We start from the raw sequence: 22,805 nt of genomic DNA, 5'->3' as shown, positions 1-22,805 counted from the left end.
ACACTAAATCTGGCCATGCCTTCTCAATGGTAGCTCAATGACACTGGAACAGCCTTGTGTTTAATACTATATTCTTTGACTTGCTAGAGTGTTTTAAATTATTGCTGCAAACTTTTATTGTTTGGTCATTGGTTATTGTGTATTAGTGTCACCAACACAATCTCACAGCAATTTGTAATTTTATTTTGTGGCTAATTCGTATGAATTCATACGATCTCATTCATACAATTTAGTACGATTCCCCCAATGATGATTGGGTTTAGAGGTGGGGTTTGGTGCCATGCCTCCTTTTTAAAATCATACAATTTTGTACAACTGAAAACATAGAATAGGTACGTTTCCCCGTCAGATAAAGTTGGTGTTGCAGTGCGAAATTGTGCAGCACCTTACTCAACCTACAATGTTTTACAAACTAATTTCGAAAGAAGCACATGGTATGATGATTGCGGCTGGTCTCTCATCTGCAATCAGCAATAATCCAGTCAGATTGATTCGAGCCTACAATAAATATTTCAATGTATTTCAAACTACCTGCCTTTATCTTTGTTTTGGAAGAATCACCCGTCCACCCCATCTCCTCCTTTACCAGAAGGATCTCTCAAGACCTACCTGATCTCGGACCCCCTTATATGCGTACTGGCCAGGCTGGAGCCCTGGGCTCAATTATCTCCGAGCTCAAGGCTCACTCCCGGGACAGCATGCCAAACCTGCTAATAGCGTCAAGCTATATCTAAGAAGGTGCTAACTCTTTAAGTTGTTTTTAAATGTTCTCTAGAAATGAAATGTAGTTGGTGTTGTGGAGGCTCAGTGGTTCTGTGGTTAGCACTGTCCCCACACAGCAAGAAGGTTGCTGGTTCGATTTCTGTGTGGAGTATCTATGTTCTCCTCATGTTCACGTAGGTTTCCTCCGGTTGCTTTGGTTTCTTCACAGTCCAAAGACATGCAGTATAAGTAAATTAAATAAACTAAATTGGCCGTAATGTATGAGTGTGTGTGTGTGTGTGTGTGTGTGTGTGTGTGTGTGTGTGTGTGTGTGTGTGTGTGAATGCAAGTGTAGGTGTTTTCCAGTACTGGGTTTTTTTTTCCGCTGCGTAAAACATATGCTGGAATAGTTGGTGTTTGTTCCGATGTATCGACCACTGAAATAGAGATTAAGCTGAAGTAAGATGAATGAATGAGTTGTTGTTGTTATTGTTGTCATACTTAAACTGGGATAAGACTGAAACCAAAATGCGTATAGAAGTCAGTGAAAGATTACTGTCAGTGAGCTCCGTCACACAGCACACAGGAAACAGTTCCATGGATCTGAAAACACTGAAATAATGAAATGGCAGCCCAGAATCCTGAAAATCTCTGGAAAATCCCTGGTGACGAGGTTATTGCTAAAAACACTACAGTGACTGAACTGTGGAAGAGACTGTAGAAGAGCAGATCAAGATCACAGCAGTGTGAGAGATTATGTGCTCATTCAAAACAAGAGCTTCTATGTGTACCACTCACTTTATGGCAACTGCGGCCTTCAAAATTTGTATTAGCAATATCTGTGCTAAATCATTGCTGATCTGTTATTTTGATCACTGTGTTTTTGTTCAAGTGCCTTGGTTATTTGGTTAAACACTCTTCTACTAGCATGGTATACCCCAAACTCACAAGGGAATTAAACTATTTTCCGTATTATCAGAAAAGTCCACTGTAAAAAATCCTGCTTGCCTTAATTTTTAAGCTGAATCAAATTAACCTTATCAGTCCATTGAACTTATAGTATGTTAAACTGACTTAAAACAGCTTGTGTAACTTATAAAATTTCAACATAATTAAATTAATATGTTACAATGAACTAAAAACATGTTGCCATCACTAAATGATCATATAATGTTTTACAGTGTGGCTAATTTGCATAATTTCATACGATTTGTCCCGAACTCCACCGCTAAACCTACCTCTCATTGGGGGTTGAGTTAATCATACTATGAATGATACTGCATAATTTCCCAAAAATTAGCCACTAAATCAAAACAATTACGAATTAAATTGCCATAATTCTTCACACTTTTAAACAATGGAGAATACTTTATTTCTGGAGAAAGTGTTGATAATTGTGATCTCCAGGCTTATTTGATAGTCTTTTCTCATCGTCAGTGGGTGGCTGATGCACTGTTTTATGGACTGGGAGTGTGAATGAGTATTATGTGTCAACTCGCTTGTTGTGTGGGCCGTTTCTAGCAGGGGTAACAGACTTGAGGGAAAGTAGTACGTGTCACATTCGAGGCGGCACATTGTTTTTCTGTAGTGCTTAAGGCAAGCACAAGATCTTTTCCTGCAAGTGACTGCAGACCTCTCCGTTCTCTCTCTCTGTCATTTCAGAAGGTTTAATTGTATTTTATAAAGTGTGAAATAGACAGAAGTATAGTTGGCTTTTGGAGGCAGAGAAGGATAAGAGAGCTGCGGGTCCATTAGTGCATAGTGTGATGACTCATAGCTTATTTTGTGGAGTTTTGTAGAGCTGTGAGCAGGTTTAGAAATCACACACACACACACCTTATATAATATTGCTACTTACAGTCTCTGCACTGCGCATCACCTAAAATATTATTGGGTAAATTTGTGCTGTAGATATGACATGACAAAGATATTCTATCAGACCGCATATGGACCGTACACAAATGTTTGCAGTGACACGTGTAACAAATGTCAGACATATATGCTCTGTTTTCTAATAGAAAAGGTTATATTAAAGAGACAAAATACATTTTGTTGCTGGCATTTGCAGTTCTGGATAATGGAGAATTAACATTTTATGAGTTTAGAATAGTGTGTACATTTTATTTATACAATGTATTCACTAGGTATATTTATAGCTTGTTTAATGTTGTACATTAACATATAGAGGTCAAAATCTTTGTTTTATTGCTGAGCTACAAAAAAAACCTAACTGAAATTAAATGTTTTGATTAAATGTTTTTTTTTTTTTTTAAAGGATTAAAAGATTGGTCCCACTTTATATTAAGTGGCCTTAACTAATATGTACTTACAAAGGAATTAATAGTTTGCTACAATGTACTTATTGTGTAAATACATGTATTTACTGTGTACTTATGCTTGATTAAATATATGTATGTAACTGCATCTGTAATTAACTTTTGTAATTACATTTGTAAATACACTGTTGACCATCCCTAACACCTTAACCCACCCTTAAACCTACCCATAGCACCAAACCTGTTCATAACCCAACCTCTATCCCAACTCAAAAGCACCACAAGTGGTCTCAAATACATTATAAACACAGTAAGTACATTGTATTTATTTTTTGATGTAAGTACATAGTAGTTAAGGACACTTAATATAAAGTGGGACCAAAAGATTTTTAAAAATGTAAATATTGTCACTCGATGGATTATGCAGATAACATCGGCAAGCAAATGAAAACAAAAACTAGTGTAATTCTGTTATAAATTAGATTGTTTTGTTTTTATTGTATTAAGTTCATAAAAAAAAATACTGTATTAGTCAATATAATTTTTTGTCATTTTTACCATAAAAAATGTAAACATAAACATTTAAACAAATAAATTAGGAAATTATCCATGGTAAAAAACCTCAATTACCTTCGGACCACTAGCCTCAATCAAGTTTGGTTTTTGGGCCTTAATAAGAAAAAGTTTGGGCAGCCCTTTAAACTTTATTGTATCTGTTTGGAGGTTATTTGTAACATGTTGGTTTAACTACCAACACTCACTATCAACCAGTGGCTTGGTCTGTTATATTATTTACGTCAGGGGTTCACCAACTTTTTAGCCCGCCACCCCCAAAATAACAATGCCAGTGACCCGCGACCCCCAATATCCTTTGAGGTGGTTAAAAATACAGAATCCTTGCATGCAACGGCACACAAACACTAACAGGCCTAAGTCTATTCTTCCTTTAATTTTTTGCAATGTATGTGAGTGCTGTAAATGTGTCAGAAAGTTCAACCGGGTGCCATCAAATCAATCTGCTGCATCTGATGCTATTGCTGTATCTTTAATATAATGTAATGACCCCAGGAGTCGCAATCCAATAGAACTAGTAACTATAAGCTACTATTATAAACTACTATTTTTATCTTCACTAGGTTATGAATAAAATATGATCATTCTAATGATTTAATAAAATGTACTAAATTTTTGGAAATCATCAAGCGACCCATACCCCCAACCCCCCCCCCTCCCCCCCCCCCCCACCCCCCACCCCCCCAATTTTCCCGCGGAAACCACTGTGACTTAATATTATATTGTTTATTAGTAGTCTAAATCCCTAATCCTATGTCCTAACTGCTACCCTAATAACTATTAATAAGCAGAAAATAAGAATTTTATTTCAGGCAAAAGTCATACACTGTAAATCCTGCTGTTGTCATTACTAAAGATATTAAGTTAATATAACAACTTATTGTCTCAACTTATTAGGATTTACAGTGTAGTTAATACTGAGAACTGTACCTTGTAATAAAGATAATATCTGCATTAATTTTCTGGTTCTAGGGGTGCCAGTTTGTGCAACTGAATGTCAGTTATTAACTGCTACATAAATGCAAAAGAATACATTAAAATACTAATGGACTAAAAGCTTCCTTCATATGATAAAAACCTTTATTATGACTTATTTAGTATGCGTCCTTATTTCAGCAGATGGCTGTGACGTGACAGATAACTGAAGCTTTGTCACTATGATTTTTCTGCTTTATTAGGAGTGTGTGTGAGTCATTTCTTAAGGCTAATGCTGCTGATTAATGTTTCACTGCTGTTTTGTCTTCTGTTCAACATTTCAGCCTCATATTCTTCATTTATTTTACAAGACGTAGTTAATGTTATTTTTACTAACATGAACAAACAATGAACAATCCTTGTACAGCATTTATTAAGATCAACTTTTACTAATCCATTATTAAAATCAAAGCTGTGCTTGTTAACATTAGTCAATGCATCTAGGAGTGTGGTTTTCCCTGAACCACCGAATTGATAATAATTTGTTTGCCCCCAGAATCTTTAAAACAATACCATAACCTTCTCTCCTCCTCGAATTTTTTTTTATCACTTCTGGTCACATGGAGTGCCTTTAGAGCAGGGCTATCAGTGCATGTCTTGTTTCTGCTCTACCTTCATCTATTTATCAGTCTTCTTTCATTTTGTTAGCAACACCCATTTTCCAAAAATATAATTGCTTCCCAAAGAACTAAATTATTTTAGGTGGATGTACTTCCAACATAGTCTCTTTCTGAAAACGTAGCCCTATATACATGTTTGAAGATTGCGAATTATGTAGCCAGAGATACGTATGGCTGCACTTCATCTTTTAACGAACGCTACGGGCGGTATGACGCCATTTCTTTTCTTGCTTACCATTAGACCAATTACCTCCGTGTGGACGACTTTCCTGCAGTTATCAGTTTGTCCAGATCGCTCAACACGTACATCAGCGGACTTGAGATGCCAACGTAGTCTTGAGTCTGGCAAAGAACTGTTCCAGAGAGCAGGTAAGAAAAAAACAAAAGCTAAAATATAAAATAAGCAAATAACTAGGTCAGAATGTAGTAAAAACATTGTAAGAATCAGGGCTTTTCTTTTTCTAAATTCCTTTTCAAAGTAGTTGGTTTTAGGTAAGGAGGTGGGCAGGTCAATCTGTGCTATTTAAAATACTATTGGTTGGGTTTAGGGAAGGGGAGGGTGGGTAAGTCGATCAGTCAGTCAGTCATTCAGTCAACAGCGGCCTCTGGTGGGTTTACGTGAGAACAGCATTCGCAAGAGAAATTTGAGATCTCAAAAAGCTTACACAGCGACCTCTGGTGGAAAACAAAAACTGCAAAAAAAATAAATAAATAAAACGTAGCTCCTGGGATATATTTGGCACTCTTCAGAAATGTACACAGGGGTTTGAAATCAGAATGACTCTGAGTTGTGTACTTCATGTTAGCAGAAAAAAGGACAACCATAACTTCTGTTTCAAGGAAAATTTAACATATGTTTTGTTCATTGTTTGTTCATGTTAGCGATTATATTAACTAACATCACATACTTGTCTTGTATTGTAAAGTGACCAAAAACTGTAATGTTTTATTTTATTGTATTTTATGTAATTTTGTCATCATAATTAGGTGCATCTTTTTAACATGGCAGAATTTCAGAGCATTCAGGCATGTAAATAGGATCAGGCTGATCTGTTGGTTGTATAATGGCATGGAAATTGTTTTCTTGGCATGCTTTGCAATAGTATTTGAATGCAGCCTTTATGATGCAAGCTGTGATTGCATCAATCAGCGATGCAATGTCAGACACAATGCACTCAATGGAGTGAGAGACGGGTAGGGTTAGGGGGGAGGGGGTTAGGTGAGCGCATTAAAAAGCATTGGATGCTGCTCAGATTGCACTGCACCAGGTCTGCATCCAGACCCCTCTAATGCTTTGGGCACTCTGGCAAGTGATAGATGAGTGTCTGATCACATAACGTCTCAATGTCTATTTCAAAACTTGGTCCAATTTTAAACTGAATGGCCTTAACTACTATGTATTTGCAGCAAAAAATGAATAAATAAATACAATGTACTTACTGTGTTCATTATGCTTTGCAGTTCTAAGGTAGTATACGTGGTGGGTTTGGGACAGATTTGGTGATATTAGTGGGTGTAAGGGTGGGTTAAAGTGTAAGCGATGGTCAACGGTGTAATTAAAGATGTAATTACAGAAATTAATTGCAGATGTAATTACATGTATGTACACATTAAGTACATTTTAACAAATAAAACAATCTCAGTGTAAGTTAAGGCCACTTAATGTTAAGTGTGACCTAAAACTTTGATTTGACTTTCTCCTGCTTGCACAGACTTTCTTTCACCTTTTTTCTCCCACCCCTACATCAAACACACTCACATATTCTCGACCATTCCTTTGTGAGGGAGAATTACGCTAATTTAATGTTTCTCTAATAGCTGCTTCTTTACCCAGCATGCTCTGGGCCTAATGGCACTCATCATCCTCCATTCCTAGGCTTATTTCCTGTGATTAAGAACTGCCAGGGCATCATGGTTGCTTCTGTATAATTTTGTCCCAATGTTTATCAATTAAAGCCTGTCCTCTGTCTTCTTCAAGCAGCAGACTAATTAGTCAAGCACTAAACTGAAATGGAAGGGAAGTTGCACTGATGGCTGCATTGTTGGGAGAAGCATGTGGAATCGGTTTGTTGTGTTCATACTGCATTGTATAATTAGGCCTGTGCTGCTCGGACCATCCGGATCTGAGTCAACAGGTCGAGGAAGACATATGGACTCTCGCTGGGAGGGTGAGTCATGATGAAGGGGTTATTAAAGCCAATTAATAGCTGCTCCTAAAAGCTGTCTTTGACATCTGGAAAACAACCCCAAAAGTGGAGGAAATTTAGCTTGTTTTTTTACGTGACTCCAAAAAAAAAAACAGTAATCTGCAAGTAAAAAGTACAGTTAAATACCACTGTAAATCGGGTGGCGTGCTTTTGATTTGCATTATTAGTTTTCTTGATGGTCTTTAAATGCCTTTTAACTTGGCTTGCCATTTTTCTATATTTGTCATTATTGTCAAATACACTCACCGGCCACTTAATTAAGTACACCTGTCCAACTGCTTGTTTACGCAAATTTCTAATCAGCCAATCACATGGCAGCAACTTAATGCATTTAGGCATATAGACACTGTCAAGACAATCTGCTGCAGTTCAAAGCAAGCATTTGCATTTCAAAGCAAAAGAGGGTCCAAACCGGTACTTGTAAGGTGTACCAAATAATTTATATATATATATATATATGAAAATCCATCAAATGTAACCTGCTTGGATGAAACAAAAAAACAATAAATTTGTAAAGTGTTAATTAATCGCGTAAAAACAAATCATTGTCATCAATTGTTCATCATGTTTTTGTAAACCTGTATGTAATATTTTAATAAACAGAACAAATACACATTGAAATATATTTTCAACCAGATATGTTCATTACAGTGGACTCGAGATAAGCACTGTTTCTTCACAATTAATGAATGCACTATATGAACAGTTCAAATGTAATGTTACAGTTAAAATTAAACCATTTTAAAGGACCTCTATTACTCACTCCTCGTGTAATATGTATTTCAACATTATTTAAAATAATTATTAAAATGATTTTAAAAAATCATTAAAATAACACACTTATTAAACTAAACTATGTTTAATGGCTTATTTCCATTGTGATTCTCGATATTTAAAAAAAAAATGGATGAGCAAATCATAAATGGAGTGCAAACAACCTCAGCTCCACAAAACGATTCTCAAGGTCAATGACAAAACAACTATTATATAGCGTCTCTTCTGAAATCAACTTCACTTTAATACTCATAGACATAGATAATCCATTCCAAGGAAATCAGCAGAATTTCACTTCTGAATTCCAGGGATTTTTCTTTTTCTGTAATGTTTTATTAATATCTGTTTTATAGAAATTGTTACAAACAAGATGACTTTACCCTAACGACACACACTAATTGCATCTGAATTTGTAATTTTCACTTAAGTACCAAAATTTAAGAAATCGGTTCTTTAGGCTGTGACAACTGGTACTTTGCTGACACACATGGGCAGATTGTGACCATCAGGGTGGTAAAATTAAGGTAATCTTCATAGGAAGCTCGGTGAGGTCAGTTATCATCCTCATCATCACCACAATAAATACAATTATCTGCTCCAGCAGCAACCAGCTCTCTCTCTCTCTCTCTCTCTCTCTCTCTCTCTCTCCATTTCTGAGATGCGTCATACAGCTGGGTCAAGTTTGTGCAACTGCCAGGAAGCGAAGGAAATTAGAAAATGAGAAAGACAAAATGAGAACAAGAAATAACATTAAGGATTGACTCATTCAGTCAAATCCTGTAACTCATGGCCTACAATGGGAGGGCGAAATATTGCCCTGCTTTCAACACTAAAATGGTTGCAATTAAGTTTGACAAAACCTCAGGATACAAACTTGCTACATTTCCTTGAATGTTCTCCCTCAAAAGCTTCTAACAGAAGTGTGTACCCTGCTGTTTTTGGTCTCACACTGTCGTATTAATGGCTCTACAGAGCTCGGTTGATAAAGCCGACCGAAGCTCAGTGCTGCCTGCCATTGGTCAATACTGGAAACTGCAGTCTTCTCTGCGGAGGATACTCGACGCATTAGATCCAGCACTCGTCAATAATGGTGTGTTAATATTTTATTTTTACTATTGCCCTCTCTGCTTTGTAGAAGATAACCATATATTAAAACAAACTGACAAAAACAAACGATAAGAGATGATATAATCGTGAATGAGGGGAATTGAGAGAAATTCCCTCATGTGACTCCCATAGCTGTTATTGCTAATCGTTGTCTGTGTCATGTACACGGATAATTATCCTTTCATGATTATTATTAGACATTACTCTGCAACTGACCGAGTTCAAATTTATTTTTAGATTGTACTTGTGCCGATGAAGGTTAAAGAGTGGATTACTTTAGAGGCCTTGCTGATAGAGAGAGAGTCATAAAGCAATCAAATAACTTATATTTAACTCAAGGTCAATGCCTAGGATTGACCTTGTGTCAAATTTAAGAGATTTCAATGCGAATATATATATATATATATATATATATATATATATATATATATATATATATATATATATATATATATATATATATATATATATATATATATATTATATTATATTATGTTATATTATATTTCTATAAATAGAAAACATGTAATATCAGCTTTCTTTACAAAACTTTATACAACTCTGCTGTGTTTATTTGTGCATAATTTCCCCTTTTATTGGGTATTCTCTTGTAAGTTTTTGTGTTTTGTTTAATATTTTCTGCAGTATTTTCTGCTGTGTGCTGCACAATACAAATGAAATCTTTTATTTTGCTGTTTTGGTCCAAGGGATAATGCCTGTTTTCCTCTTTATGTTGATGCCTTGTGTGCTGAATTTCATTCATAAAAGCTTTTGGAAACAGGACTTCTTTGTGCCTGTCTGTTCTCTGCCTGATAGTAAAAGACACACAAAGAACTGTTTCTCAGAAGCAGATTATGTCAAATCCAAGATTAAATTTCACTGTCAGTTATAGCAGTCCCATTTTAGCCCTGGCCTTGCTTTAATCTGTGTCTGCACAACTGGCCCAAAATGCCTTTCTCATTTTGAGCAACAACTAAGAAGTTGACACTTTTTTATTTTAGTTTGAAATAAAATTTATTTAACTTTAAAACTTGTTCTAGCTCTGGAAAAGAGTTTAATTTTTTTTTTAAATCTGTAAATTACTTGTAACATTTCCTCTATGCTGCCTGACAAATGTCTTGTTGTCAATCAGTTGTAAGAGCAACAAATAATAACTTCACTTCTAGTTGATCATTTGGAAAAGTGGCAGAAGGTAGATTTTTCTGATGAATCATCTGTTGAACTGCATCCCAATCATCACAAATACTGCAGAAGACCTATTGGAACCAGCATGGACCCAAGATTCCCACAGAAATCAGTCAAGTTTGGTGAAGCAAAAATCATAGTTTGGGGTTTCATTCAGTATGGGGGCATGCAAAAGATACAAAATCAGACCTTACTGTCCTAATTAAACAATTTAAAAATCAAAGCATGATCATATTTTATTTTGGTAAAATAAGCGTAGTCTAGTGGCCACTTCTGATACCAAATGATCAACTAGAAGTCAAGTTACTATTTGTTACTCCTAAAACTTACAAGACTTTTTTCAGGTATTGACCTTATATTTTGTAATAAAAGACAATACTATATCAATGTTTTGAGTTCGGAACGGTTCAGAAATCAATATTTGTTGCAAAAAAATTGTTTTCAGTCACAACAATTAGAGGTGGAGAAAAATAGTTTTATGTCAAATTTGGAAGAAAGGTTATTAGAAATGTATAGATATTTTTTACTCAATCCTATACCGAATGGGATTTGATTTATACCTAAAATCAGATAAAATAAGAACTTTGGTCATCAATTTACATATTATCAAAAATGTTGGTATAATCAGCTGTGGATGTTTAATGTTCACAGATTTTGCATTTAATTTTTGCAAACCTTTAGTGAAAATTCAAGCTGTATAATATAGGATTAAAAATGGTATTAAAAGCAAGGCAGGGCAAGTTTATTTATATAGCACATTTTATACACAATGGTGATTCAAAGTGCTTTACATAAACAAGAATAAAAGAAATAAGGAAATAAATTATTAAAATAATTAAAATGTGAGGAGGCCAGTGAGGAGTCCCTTACAGTAATCCACCCTACTGATGATAAAAGCATGAAGTTTCTCTCTTGTTTCTAAGTCATCTGAAACAAAGCACCTTGCAATGTTTATGAGATGATAGTGTGCTGATTTACTTACTGCTTTGACATGACTATTGAAATTCAGATCTGAATTAAACCTTTTACAAATGTTAAATATGCTGCTATCTGAACTTATGCACTCTGAAAGTTACAGCGGTGAATCTCAAGACAATCTAGTTTGTTATTTATTATTTCAATACATTTCTAACAACATCTGCTCCTTTCACTAAGCAACTCAAACCTTTCCAGCGCTGAATATCATCCGGTTTGTGCTCTGCAATGACTGAGAAGCTGTTAATGAGTTAATCATTGACGCAGTTGCGAAATTATGACTGAGTCTTTCTCAGCAATTAATAATTCAGTCTCTCGCAGTCCATGTTAAAATGCAGTGCATGCCAGAAAAACCTGAGACACTGCAGGCAAAAACAACTTTTTTCAAATTTAATACCATTTTCACCTTCAGTTTCTTGCAAAACTATCAAACATATCATCCATAACTGCGTGCATAAAATATACCTCTAATATCCAACATCCTGCAAGTGCATGAAACGTCTCCACACATTCCATTGAAGCATTCATTGAAGTTGATGGCTATAATTATGCATCTTCACGTGTTATTGTAAAAAACTGGAGGAGAAGGTGATCTGCTGTGTAATAAGGTCTGCTACGAGGAACAGACGGATGTATTTGAGAGACAGAACTGGAACTAAATGAGTGTAATGACAAGCCAGAAGTGACATGAAACTAATGGCGGAGGAGAAACGAAAGGACAGAGGTGGAACAGCGAGGACGAGGGAAAGACATAAATCATGGTTGCAAAGTAAAGAGCGAGTATTACGAAGCAGAGGGAAACACAATAGCAACAGGGACGAGTGTGATGGGGAAAGAGAGAGAATAATTTGCTGATGGATAGATTCTCAGCACATCCATTACACTGTTGGCTGTTTCTCAGACGTCACATATTTCCTCCAAGGACTTCTTGTGCGCTTTCCCATCATGAAAGGCAATTACCAAACAGCCTGCTGGAAAAAGAGGCTGATTTTCCAGAGTGTTAACCTCCTTTATTCTTGTCACTGCTGTTAACCAGTCCACTAACAGATGTAATGTGCCAGAACAAGACGCTGTGGCTGAATTTTCTTGGTTATTTTTGAGGGGAAAAAAATCTACATGACTGATTTATTTTTTAAGTTGTTGTTTATGGTTTAAAAAATGTTTCAAGTGTTTACAAGTGTTTATTGTTTACTCAACTCCACAATTATTTTATTTATTTACCAATAGTAGCTAATGTCTGTTTGTGTGTGTGTGTGTGTGTGTGTGTGTGTGTGTGTGTGTGTGTGTGTGTGTGTGTTTTACATCTATGTGTGTATGTGTGTGTACACACATGTATGTGTATGTGTGTGTATCTATACACATCTACTTCAACATTCTTGGATTTACTGGATTGATTCAGTATAGTTAGTTATTTACTGGATTTACTATTTTCTATAAAGGACTAATAACAATTCTTCCATATTTTTAAATTAAATATTTTAAGAAAAATGAAAACTGGTCACAAGACAAAGTTTTGTTTAGTGTGATTTAATTATTCCACCAAATTTAGATTTCCTAACCTTTTTTAAAAATGTATGTAAAGTTGATACTTGTTATCATTTAATGCCCAAAAAAGTTTGAAATTACAGCATTTTTATTTTAAATCCGTAATGCCATCGGTAGATTAATAAAACAAAACTGTTAACTCAAATACAAAACTATAAATCCAGGAAAAAATGTAAACAAAAATACGATAAAATTCTGTTGTTTTGTACTTTTTATTAGTCAAAGTCAGCATTAATTATAACATGGGTGCCCAAACTTTCCCTTATGAAGAGCCAAAAACCAAACTTGATTGAGGGTGGTGGGCCGCAGGTAAATATACTAACTGTATTACATTAAAGTTGCCATGGTAATTTCCTAGTTTAATAATATTTAAAAATAAACAAACAAAAAAACTTACAATACTCATATTAATTATTATTTTATATAATAATTTATATTCATTTTGTAATTTTTTTGTAATGTACTTACAATAAAACTATAAACCAGATTTATATCTAAAACCAGATAAAATTAGAATTTTGGTCTCATCAATCTATATATCATACAAAAAATGAGAGTTTAATCGGTGTTCAGCGTTTACAAGCAGCATTTAAATTTTTTGCAAACCTTCATTAAAAATTCAAGTTGTTTAAAGGATTAAAAGCAAGACAAGGCGAGTTTATTTTATATAGCCCATTTCATACACATTGGTGATTCAAAGTGCTTTACATAAACAAGAATTTAAAAAAAAAAGAAAGAAGTCTTGTGCATTGTCCTCTATTTGTCGAGTGACAGTGTTTACATTTTTAAAATTCTAATTAATTCACAACATTTAATTTGAACAAGTTTTTTTGTAGCTCAACAATTAAACAAACAAACAAAAGGTTATGTTGATTTAGAAATAACAATCTCTGTTGAAGGCATTCGCCCCACCTACCATCATTCTACCTCTTTTCTCAAATGGGGTGGCGGGCCAAATCAAAGGTTATCACGGGCCAACTTTGGCCCACTGGCACAACTTTGGTCATCTCTAAATTATAATAAAAAATCCTTCTTGAGCACCAAATCAGCATCATAGCGTGATTTCCAGAGGCTTTTAAAACATGTACAAAATGAAATAAATTATAAAAAATACAAAATTTTATTGTGAAAATGTTTTACAATAATAATTGTAACTTTTTTGTTTAATAATGCAGCTATTTAAATTTCAAAAAGCATTTTGAAAAAAGTCTATAAAAATCTATACAGTATACATCTGATTACAGTGATGAGGTACGCAGATAATAATGCATGTTTTCCAACATCAGCATCTGTTAAAGTCAAGCAAACACTGAGTTTGTTTCACTCAGACTGTTTAATCGTGTTGAACAAATTCTTCACCCGAATCTTACTCTATTTCATCCAAAACATCATCTAAAGGTTTTTTTTCCTGTATTATGGGCAACTTTTTCTTTTCCCCATGATCTCTAGAAATAATTATATATCTCTTTCCAAAAACAGCTGCTCCCAGTAATCCCTGAACTGCCTGACCATCTCGTGACCCTCACAGAACTGCTGCAACTCTTTCCACAGAGTCTGATGCATGTAAATATGAACCACCACCATGCCCTGAAGGTCACTCTTCACTCTGTCCAGGTGAGCTGTTAGTGCCGTCTTTGCTAAAGAAGGATCTGTCCCGTACAGATCGATATTAAAACGCAGAGATCCTCCGTCAAATGGAACAGGGTACAGAGGCGTGTGTAAACTCAAAAACATCGGTTTCTCACCAGAGCCATCTATAAACCATGTCAAATCTCGCCTTGCCAAGATCTGAAGGTTACTCTGCACGAGCCTCAAGGGCTGCCAGTCTTGGATGAGAGCGGCGCCTGGAAGCTGAAGCCTGGAGGGCAGATCTGGATCCAGGAGAACAGCCTGCAGAGCACCTGAGTCCTGCACTGACACTAAAGGCCTGAAGCTGCTGTTAGACACACCTGACGCCAGCAGTTTCTGCTTCAGACTGGAGACGAAGCCATCAAAACCCTCAGATTTCCCCCATAGAGAGAGAACGGCCTGGATGAAAAGACAGAAAGAGAACTGTGGTGAGAGCTGACTGATAGTTAAGGCCACTTTATATCTCTGTGTCAAGTGTAGGTGGTAGATATAAAGTCCCTTTCAAGGAAAGTCTGTGTAGTCTATTCAAGACCACAGTCCTTTCTAAATTAATATTGAATACAGAAATATTTGCTCTTTGAACTCACAAATATATCAAATCAGCAAAACAAGTGACCTGCTTGTTGTTGCTTAAGCCCTAATTACATTTAAAACATGTAATATTCAGTTTGCTCCAGCTACTGCTCAAGAGCAAACATTGGTGCAAAGACAGGACTTGCCGTAACAAACAAGCGAATCTGTACAGACCCCCCTCAACAGATAAATGTGGCTACAGTATAAAAACTTGCGTTTGGCTACTTTGACTGGAAGGCGGGACTTCCGTTGCTGTTGCAGACATACTGAACGCTGCATTTTCTTCCTTCATGGTAATGCGAGGAAACTTTTGATTTTGTATATGGTAACTAACATCTATAGTCTTTGGTTGCATACCCTTGACTGATTGGTCGACTAACAATAATTTCTCAAACCTTTTACTGAATAATTGCTTATAGATTTGATATTTTAAGTAAAATTGGAAAAATAAAATTTAAGTGGGCTGTGAAATAAATCCTACACATGGACAAAAGTCTTATTTAGTTCTCTATATTTGTTTTTCAATTCTGGGAACCAAGTACTCTTAATAGACAATGACAAATAAAAAATCCAATCTGTTTGTATGCATAACAGTCACTTTGGCACAAATCCGATTTGGATTCAATTTATTTCCACATACAGTTGAAGTCGGAATTATTTTTGTTTTCTTTTTTAAATATTTCGCAAATGATGAAACAGAGCAAGGAAATTTTCACAGTATGTCTGATAATACTTTTTCTTCTGGAGAAAGTCTTATTTGTTTTATTTCGGCTAGAATAAAAGCAGTTTTTAATTTTTTAAAACCCTTATTAAGGACAAAATTATTAGCCCCATTAAGCTAATTTGTTTTTCGCTTGTCTCCAGAACAAACCATCATCATGCAATAACTTGCCTAATTACCCTAACCTGCCTAGTTAACCTAATTGACCTAGTTAAGCCTTTAAATATCCCTAGTTAAGCCTTTAAATATCCCTTTAAGCTGTATAGAAGTGTCTTAAAAAATATCTAGTACAATATATATATATATATATATATATATATATATATATATATATATATATATATATATACACACACACACACACATACATACATACATATATTAATTGTTTAAGAGGGGTAATAATATTGACCTGCTTTTATTCTAACCAAAATAAAACAAATAATGCTTTCTCCAGAAGAAATAATATTATCGGAAATACTGTGAACATGTCCTTGCTCCATTAAATATCTCTCCAGAATAAATATTTGTACAGAAGGGCTAAAAACTTTGCCCTCGACTGTATAAACGAGGGCTGAAACCGATTGCATACATTTGTTTTTTCATGTTTCTATGATCAAGAATATATTCAAACTGTCGTTTATATTTAAAAATAAGATCACAATGAATTGACAGTTTAAACCAGGTCTAAGCAGCACTAAAACATCCAGCTTCTGCTTTGGTTTTAGTTACATGCTTTTTACACTGGTATCGGTACAAAATCTGGACAGGTTTCAGTCTCCTTCTTCCCAACCTTAAACTAAGACAAACTACATAGACAGTTTGGCTGGACACACTTTTTGTTTATTAATAATTGTATGAAATTAAAATGTATGATATTACGTTAACTTGATTGTAAATATAGCTCATGTTTGTATGATTTGAGCTCACCCGTCTGGCCAGAAGTGTGAACTTGCGCAGTTTCTCAGGCCCGGGATCATCTCCTCTGGTGAGGCGTTTGCTCTTCACTCTGGGGTGGATCTTCTTTACGTAGCCATCAGCAAATGTCTGGATGACTCCGGCCAGACCACAGCCTCTTTCATGTGGACTAACTCTCAGTCCTTCAACTACCACAGTTTCACCCCCGTCAACCACCAGGCCTGACTCCAAGGCCACCTACAGCCACAGGCAGAATTATGGAAAATATTAAAGTTTAGGATTTATATTATGTTCAGATTTTGACTGTGAATCTGTGAGACATTCAGTTCATTAGCTACTATTGGTAAATAAATAAAAGAATTGTGGAGTTGAGTAAACAATAAAACTGAATGCACAACAAATTGGTTCATTCTTGATTGTGAGAATAAACTGCAATAATATTCCAGTTTCCATGTCATATGTCCATAGCATATTTGCATGCTGCATTTAACACAGTAGACCATGCCATCTTGCTGGCCCACTTGAAGCAATGTCTAGCGATAAACGGAAGTGCCCTGGATTGGTTTAAATCGTATCTTTTCAATCGCAGTTTTAAATTCATCGTTGGTAAACATTCATCTGAAGCAGTATTTTTGTCATGTGGTGTACCCCAGGGATCTATTTTAGCCCCTATTCTTTTTGCCTTATATATGCTTCCACTTGGTTCTATTTATAGAAAACATGGTCTGTCTTCCATTGTTATAAAGGCGACACTCAAATTTACCTGCCCTTAAAACTGAGTTCAGTTGGGTTGGAGACTCTTATGTCTTGCTTGTTGGATGTGAAAGCATGGTTGTCTTTGAACTTTCTAGATTTTAATGAGAGTAAAGCTGAAATAATTGTGTACGGCCCATCAAATTGTTCTAAGCCACCAACAGTAAGTCTCGGTAAATCAAGCTTTTCTGTAAAGCCTTGGGTAAAAAACCTGGGTGTTATCTTTAATGATGGCTTGAGATTTAACAAACATATAAATGCAGTGGTCAAATCCTGCTTTTTTCAGCTTTAAACCTATTCTGTCTAAAGGCCATTTTTGAAAAAATAATTCATGTTTTTATTACTTACAGGTTGGACTACTGTAACTCACTATTTTATGTGATTAGTCAGACAACACAATCTCGTTCACAGTTAGTTCAAAATGCTACTGCAAGGCTTTTAACCGGTGCCAAATACTTGACCACATTACACCAGTCTCTTTGCACTGGTTGCCTGTGCACTGTTGTGTCACTTTTAACATTTTTCTCTTGGTTTTTATATCACTAAATGGCTTGGCGCCTTCTTTTCTGTCAGAACTGTTGACTGAACATCAGCCAGGGGTGCATCGTTAGCCAACTAAGGTCGCAAGTTCTGTCGTTACAGTTAGTTGACTTGGCGTTTCTCAACGGCGTTTCTTGATCGTTCCAACGAACATCCACAAACTGCGCCACAAACTTGTATGCTTGCAACTACACCTCTTGAGCTGTAGTTAGAAACAGTTCCTGGCTGTGTTCAATTACCAGTTATCCCCCTATGCCCTATTCATTTAGAACATTATGGCATTTAAACTTAGAATTATAAAAAAAAAAGCATTAAAGCAATCTCTCTTTGGTGTAATTTGCTTTCAATAATTTTTACAGTTCAGTTTTTCTTCATGTTTACAATTGCGCTCCCCTCGCAGTGCACTTTGAAAACATTTATGTCATTTTGAACACAGTTGTGGCTCATGGCGAAGCTATAGGTGACCTATTATTTAAAAGCAGAATTTATGTTATGTCTCCAGAGCATATGAAACAAAAACAAAGCATACGTTAATGCTTTTAATTTATAGTAGGTTATTTACTGTATATGACATGGGCCTGTTAGTTAGAACATTTCTGCAGTGATTTGCATGTGTCAAATTGTAAAAGTAGACTTTTCAAAAAATAAATAATAATAATAATCATCATCATCATTAATATTATTATTAAAGTAGTATTTTTTTCATCTCCTAATAAAAATTTAATATATTTTTTTAATAAATAGCCTCATTTTTTATTTATTTATTTATATGATTTATATATGATATTAGAATACGTGTAAGCTTTTGTAAGGGATTTTATGTTTTAGAATAGAATGTTGAGTATTCTTAATGATATTTTTAAAGGAAACATAGGCCCTATATGTGCCATTTACATTATTTTAATTAATATGGCGAGTTCATGTTTTGACCAAAACCAATATTGGAATTTTTTTAAATGCGTGTGTGTGTGAAACAATATAATTTGCACAAAGAAATTATAGGGTTCTCCTCTATAGAAGTAATTACTCCACCCCGTTTAGAACATCATTATGGGCATTTTACGTTATAACTAATGTGGTTCAAACGATGGATCTGCGACAGAGAAACTACGGATTTTGGGAAACACTCGTCACTACATTGTTTTTTTCCCCAAATGATTCATCGTACTATGATAGCTCAGCCGCGAGTTATGTCGTTGTTTGGGAAAAGCAACCCCGGTCGCTCTCTTCTGTTATCAATCCAGAGATTACAATAGCTCCCTAAGTCGAGGCTGAAATCGGTGACAGTGCTTTTGCAGTAGCTGGTCTTAGATTGTGGAATGCTCTGCCCCTCTGTCTGTTTTTAAATATAGGTTGAAAACTTACCTTTTTTAATTTGGAATTTTATCAGAGAATTGTTTGTTTTGGCTAAAATTTTATATCATTCTCTTTGTGATTTGTATTGTGCAGCATATTGGTCAACCTTTGGTTGTGTTTAATAGTGCTATATAAATAAAATTGACATTGACAATAGTCAGTTTTTGTTCAGAAAAAAATAAAAATAAAAACAAATGAAAATAAAACTGAAACACTAGATTTTCCTTTATCTTTGTGATTACAAGCATTTAAAAGTCTAAAAAAAACACGGTTGCTTTTCTTGATATTTTATGTGCTAAGTACAAAAAACAATGTGCAAAAGTGCCCCAAGTGATCATAAAGGTGCATGACACGTGTACTATTGTAGGTTAGCTGCAAAATTTTACAATGGTGTTGATGGCCTCATTTGATTTGAGTTCTTGACGATCAAAGCTGTCCAGTGGTATAAATTTCAGGTTCTGAGTTCAGGTATATGGGTCATGAGTCAATAAAATTTGTGAACAGCACAGATCACATGCACTGATGTGGTTAAATTGAGCCACAAGCTGTCTTTGCTGAAAACTGCAAGCTTTGTATTTCTCAATAGACATCGTGCAGTATATTTCAACCATTAACTTTTTCCTATCATAACAGTTAATTATTTGTGTAGTCCATAAGGTAAATGCGTACTGTAAATGTTAATTTTACATCAGTGTCCCTTTGATTGACATATGAACAAGCTTTTGCAATACTGCCAATTTACGTGCTGTTTTAGGGGTTTTTATGATATAATCTAGTATATAATCTATATCCAAGATGAAGATATTGCTAAAAAATCTTGTAGTAGTAATGAATTTTCCTCATGGGTTCTGTCTGAAATCAGAAAACACTATCAAAGCTTTTTCCCTCCTCGAATGGCTCACCAGCTTCTCATCTCTGCGTGCTATAATAACCACTCTTCCCGGCTCAGTTATCCAGGAGTGATAGCGATGTGGAAGATAGTCCATACCACCATATATGTTGTGTGATATGGCCATCACGTCATCGTAATCCTCTGGTCTAGCCAGATAGAAGGTCAGTCCATCACTTTCACCCACACAATGTGAAGCCATAGTTACTTCAGGTTAACTGTGGATGGTCAAACACATTAAAAACATTTTTTTTTCTAGAACATTTCATCATTTTTATCAATGTTATATCTAAAAATACAAAAGTTGTAATTGTTACAAGATTAGTCTGTGTAATAAACAATAGCAATGTATATTTAACAACTTATGAGTCTATTATGTGTTATTGCTCACTGTACCAGAATTTATTTTTTATTTTTTTGCTTATTCAGACTACTTATAGTCTTATAGAATACGCTGAATCAACACAATAATTGAGATTTTGTTGGGACAACTTACTTTTTGATGTTGACTCTACTTTTAAATCCAGGATGCGAATTACAAGGAGGGTTTTGGGGGGATTGACTCCCCTAATTAATGCTTGATTGCCCTGAAAGACGTGAAAATAACATGTACGGGGGGGTCAGTCCACTAAACAGTAGAAAAGAGTTTACTCTGATCTGCATGTTAAATACTAATATTACTAATTAAATAATAGATCATATAAATATACATTTGACCACCCCTATAATGGATTATGCCATTGTGAATGCCGATAGACATGGAAAACGTAAAGTGTTCACAAAACACGTTTCCTGTCAAATAGGTGCTTGTTTCTACATATAGCCTAAAAGTAAAGACAAATTAGATGGGTTGTTTGTAGTTTGACCAGTAACCTCTTAAATGGCTAATCACATGATATTGTAGGCCAGAATACACAAACTATCCCATAAAACACTGAAAAATCAAATATGTTGCATTATAGATTTCTTTAATTTGAGTCACTAAAGCATATTACACAAAATTCTATTTCCGAATAAGTTAACCCCCCTGATTGTCAATGTATAATTCACATCCTGGTTAAATCATTAGTTGGGACAATATCAATGAATTGTAAGGAAACCTATTTACAGAAGAAGAAGGCTTGCTGATCACATAACCACATTAAACATTATTAAAACATGTAAATGAAACTACAGTCAATAACGCAATATAATCAATGCATAGCTGACTTTACAACTAATAATGATCTCAGAAATGCTTATGCAGAATATCTCTCTATTTAATTCTTCAGTAATGTGGTGTTTGATGTTCTGCAGGACTCACCGCGTGACGTGTCGAGGCTCGTGTGATTTTGACGTTGAGCTCTAGAAGGCGGTCACGATTTTTGACAAGTTCCTCCACGGCAGGACATGGACTTTACTCTTGCAGGCATGTAAAACTTTGAATGTTTCAAACGGCCAGTCTTTACGTCGCCTCAACACCTTTTGTTTGTTTTTAATAACCCAGCACAACATCTTTCGTCGTATGCTATAGCAATCATCCAACCATATGAGAGTCCGGCTTAAATTAGTGGGCACGAAAACCTTTTATAAGACGTTTTAGTAAGTTTTAAATATCATTTGAGTCCTAAAAACTGTTTTTTTTCCAAACTGAAGCCATTTCCTCGGTGTTTCCTTTAAAAAAAAAAAAAAAAAAAAACAAGATTGTAGCTCCACCAAGCGCACAGAAGGCGAAATTACAATTTTGTCCAATAAACCAATATTATTTTTTTAACCATAAGTTCAATGAACCAATATTATCAATAGTACAAATGTGTTTTGGTTGTTTAAAAAAAATTGTAACCGCAAGCAGGAAGTATAAGGTCATTAAGAGCTAGATAACGGAAGTGTGTAACATTTTTAACATTTACTGCCCCAATAAGTGAAGTTCACTGGCCATATATATATATATATATATATATATATATATATATATATATATATATATATATATATATATATATATATATATATATATATATATTATAATATTATATATATATTCATCTTTTGGATGGGACGTTAAACTGAGGTCCTGACTCTCTGTAGTCTTAAAAATACCAGGATGTCCTTCTAAAAAAAAAAAAAAAAAAAAAAAAATGGGGGTTAAACCCTGGCATCCTGGCCAAATTTGCCTACTGGCCTCTGTCTATCATGGCCTCCTAACCATCCCCATATCATAATTGGCTTCATCTCCTCTCCACCAATCAGCTGGTGTGTGGACTGGCACAATAAGGCTGCTGTTGCATCATCCAGATGGATGCTGCACATTGGTGGTGGAAGAAAAGATAACCCCCAACGTGTAAACCGCTTTAACTGTCTAGAAAATCGCTATATAAATGTAAGGATTTATTATTATAAAAGATTAGAACAGATTTTATTATTACCCTTATTTTGATGTGTTTATATTTTTACATAGAAACAGACTTGTTAAATCTTACTCAGACTTAAAAGACTTGACATATTACA

The 22,805-nt window shown here is 35.0% G+C and overlaps 1 protein-coding gene and 1 long non-coding RNA gene across 2 annotated transcripts in view; one reads left to right on the top strand and one right to left on the bottom strand.

The window, feature by feature from the left end:
* The first annotated feature begins 9,151 nt into the window (after positions 1 to 9,151).
* LOC141375366 (uncharacterized) overlaps positions 9,152 to 22,805 on the top strand; it is a 45,845-nt gene continuing 32,191 nt past the window's right edge. Inside the window, exons 1-3 of the long non-coding RNA XR_012383302.1 lie at positions 9,152 to 9,217; positions 20,292 to 20,482; positions 21,615 to 21,726. This is a non-coding gene — a long non-coding RNA (uncharacterized lncRNA). The remainder of the gene's footprint in view (positions 9,218 to 20,291; positions 20,483 to 21,614; positions 21,727 to 22,805) is intronic.
* Positions 13,165 to 21,636, bottom strand: nat16l (N-acetyltransferase 16, like; the record flags this gene model as incomplete). The annotated part of the gene is given in 5 exon segments (NM_001123054.2): positions 13,165 to 14,967; positions 16,793 to 17,017; positions 20,332 to 20,536; positions 20,815 to 20,905; positions 21,622 to 21,636. Coding segments are annotated over 3 exon segments (987 nt in total). The 5' UTR covers positions 20,521 to 20,536; positions 20,815 to 20,905; positions 21,622 to 21,636.

The sequence above is a fragment of the Danio rerio genome, chromosome 7 (assembly GCF_049306965.1).
Source record: "Danio rerio strain Tuebingen ecotype United States chromosome 7, GRCz12tu, whole genome shotgun sequence".
Lineage (NCBI taxonomy): Eukaryota > Metazoa > Chordata > Actinopteri > Cypriniformes > Danionidae > Danio > Danio rerio.
Note: the sequence above shows the minus strand (reverse complement) of the source record. Positions and strands in the feature narration are given on the sequence as shown.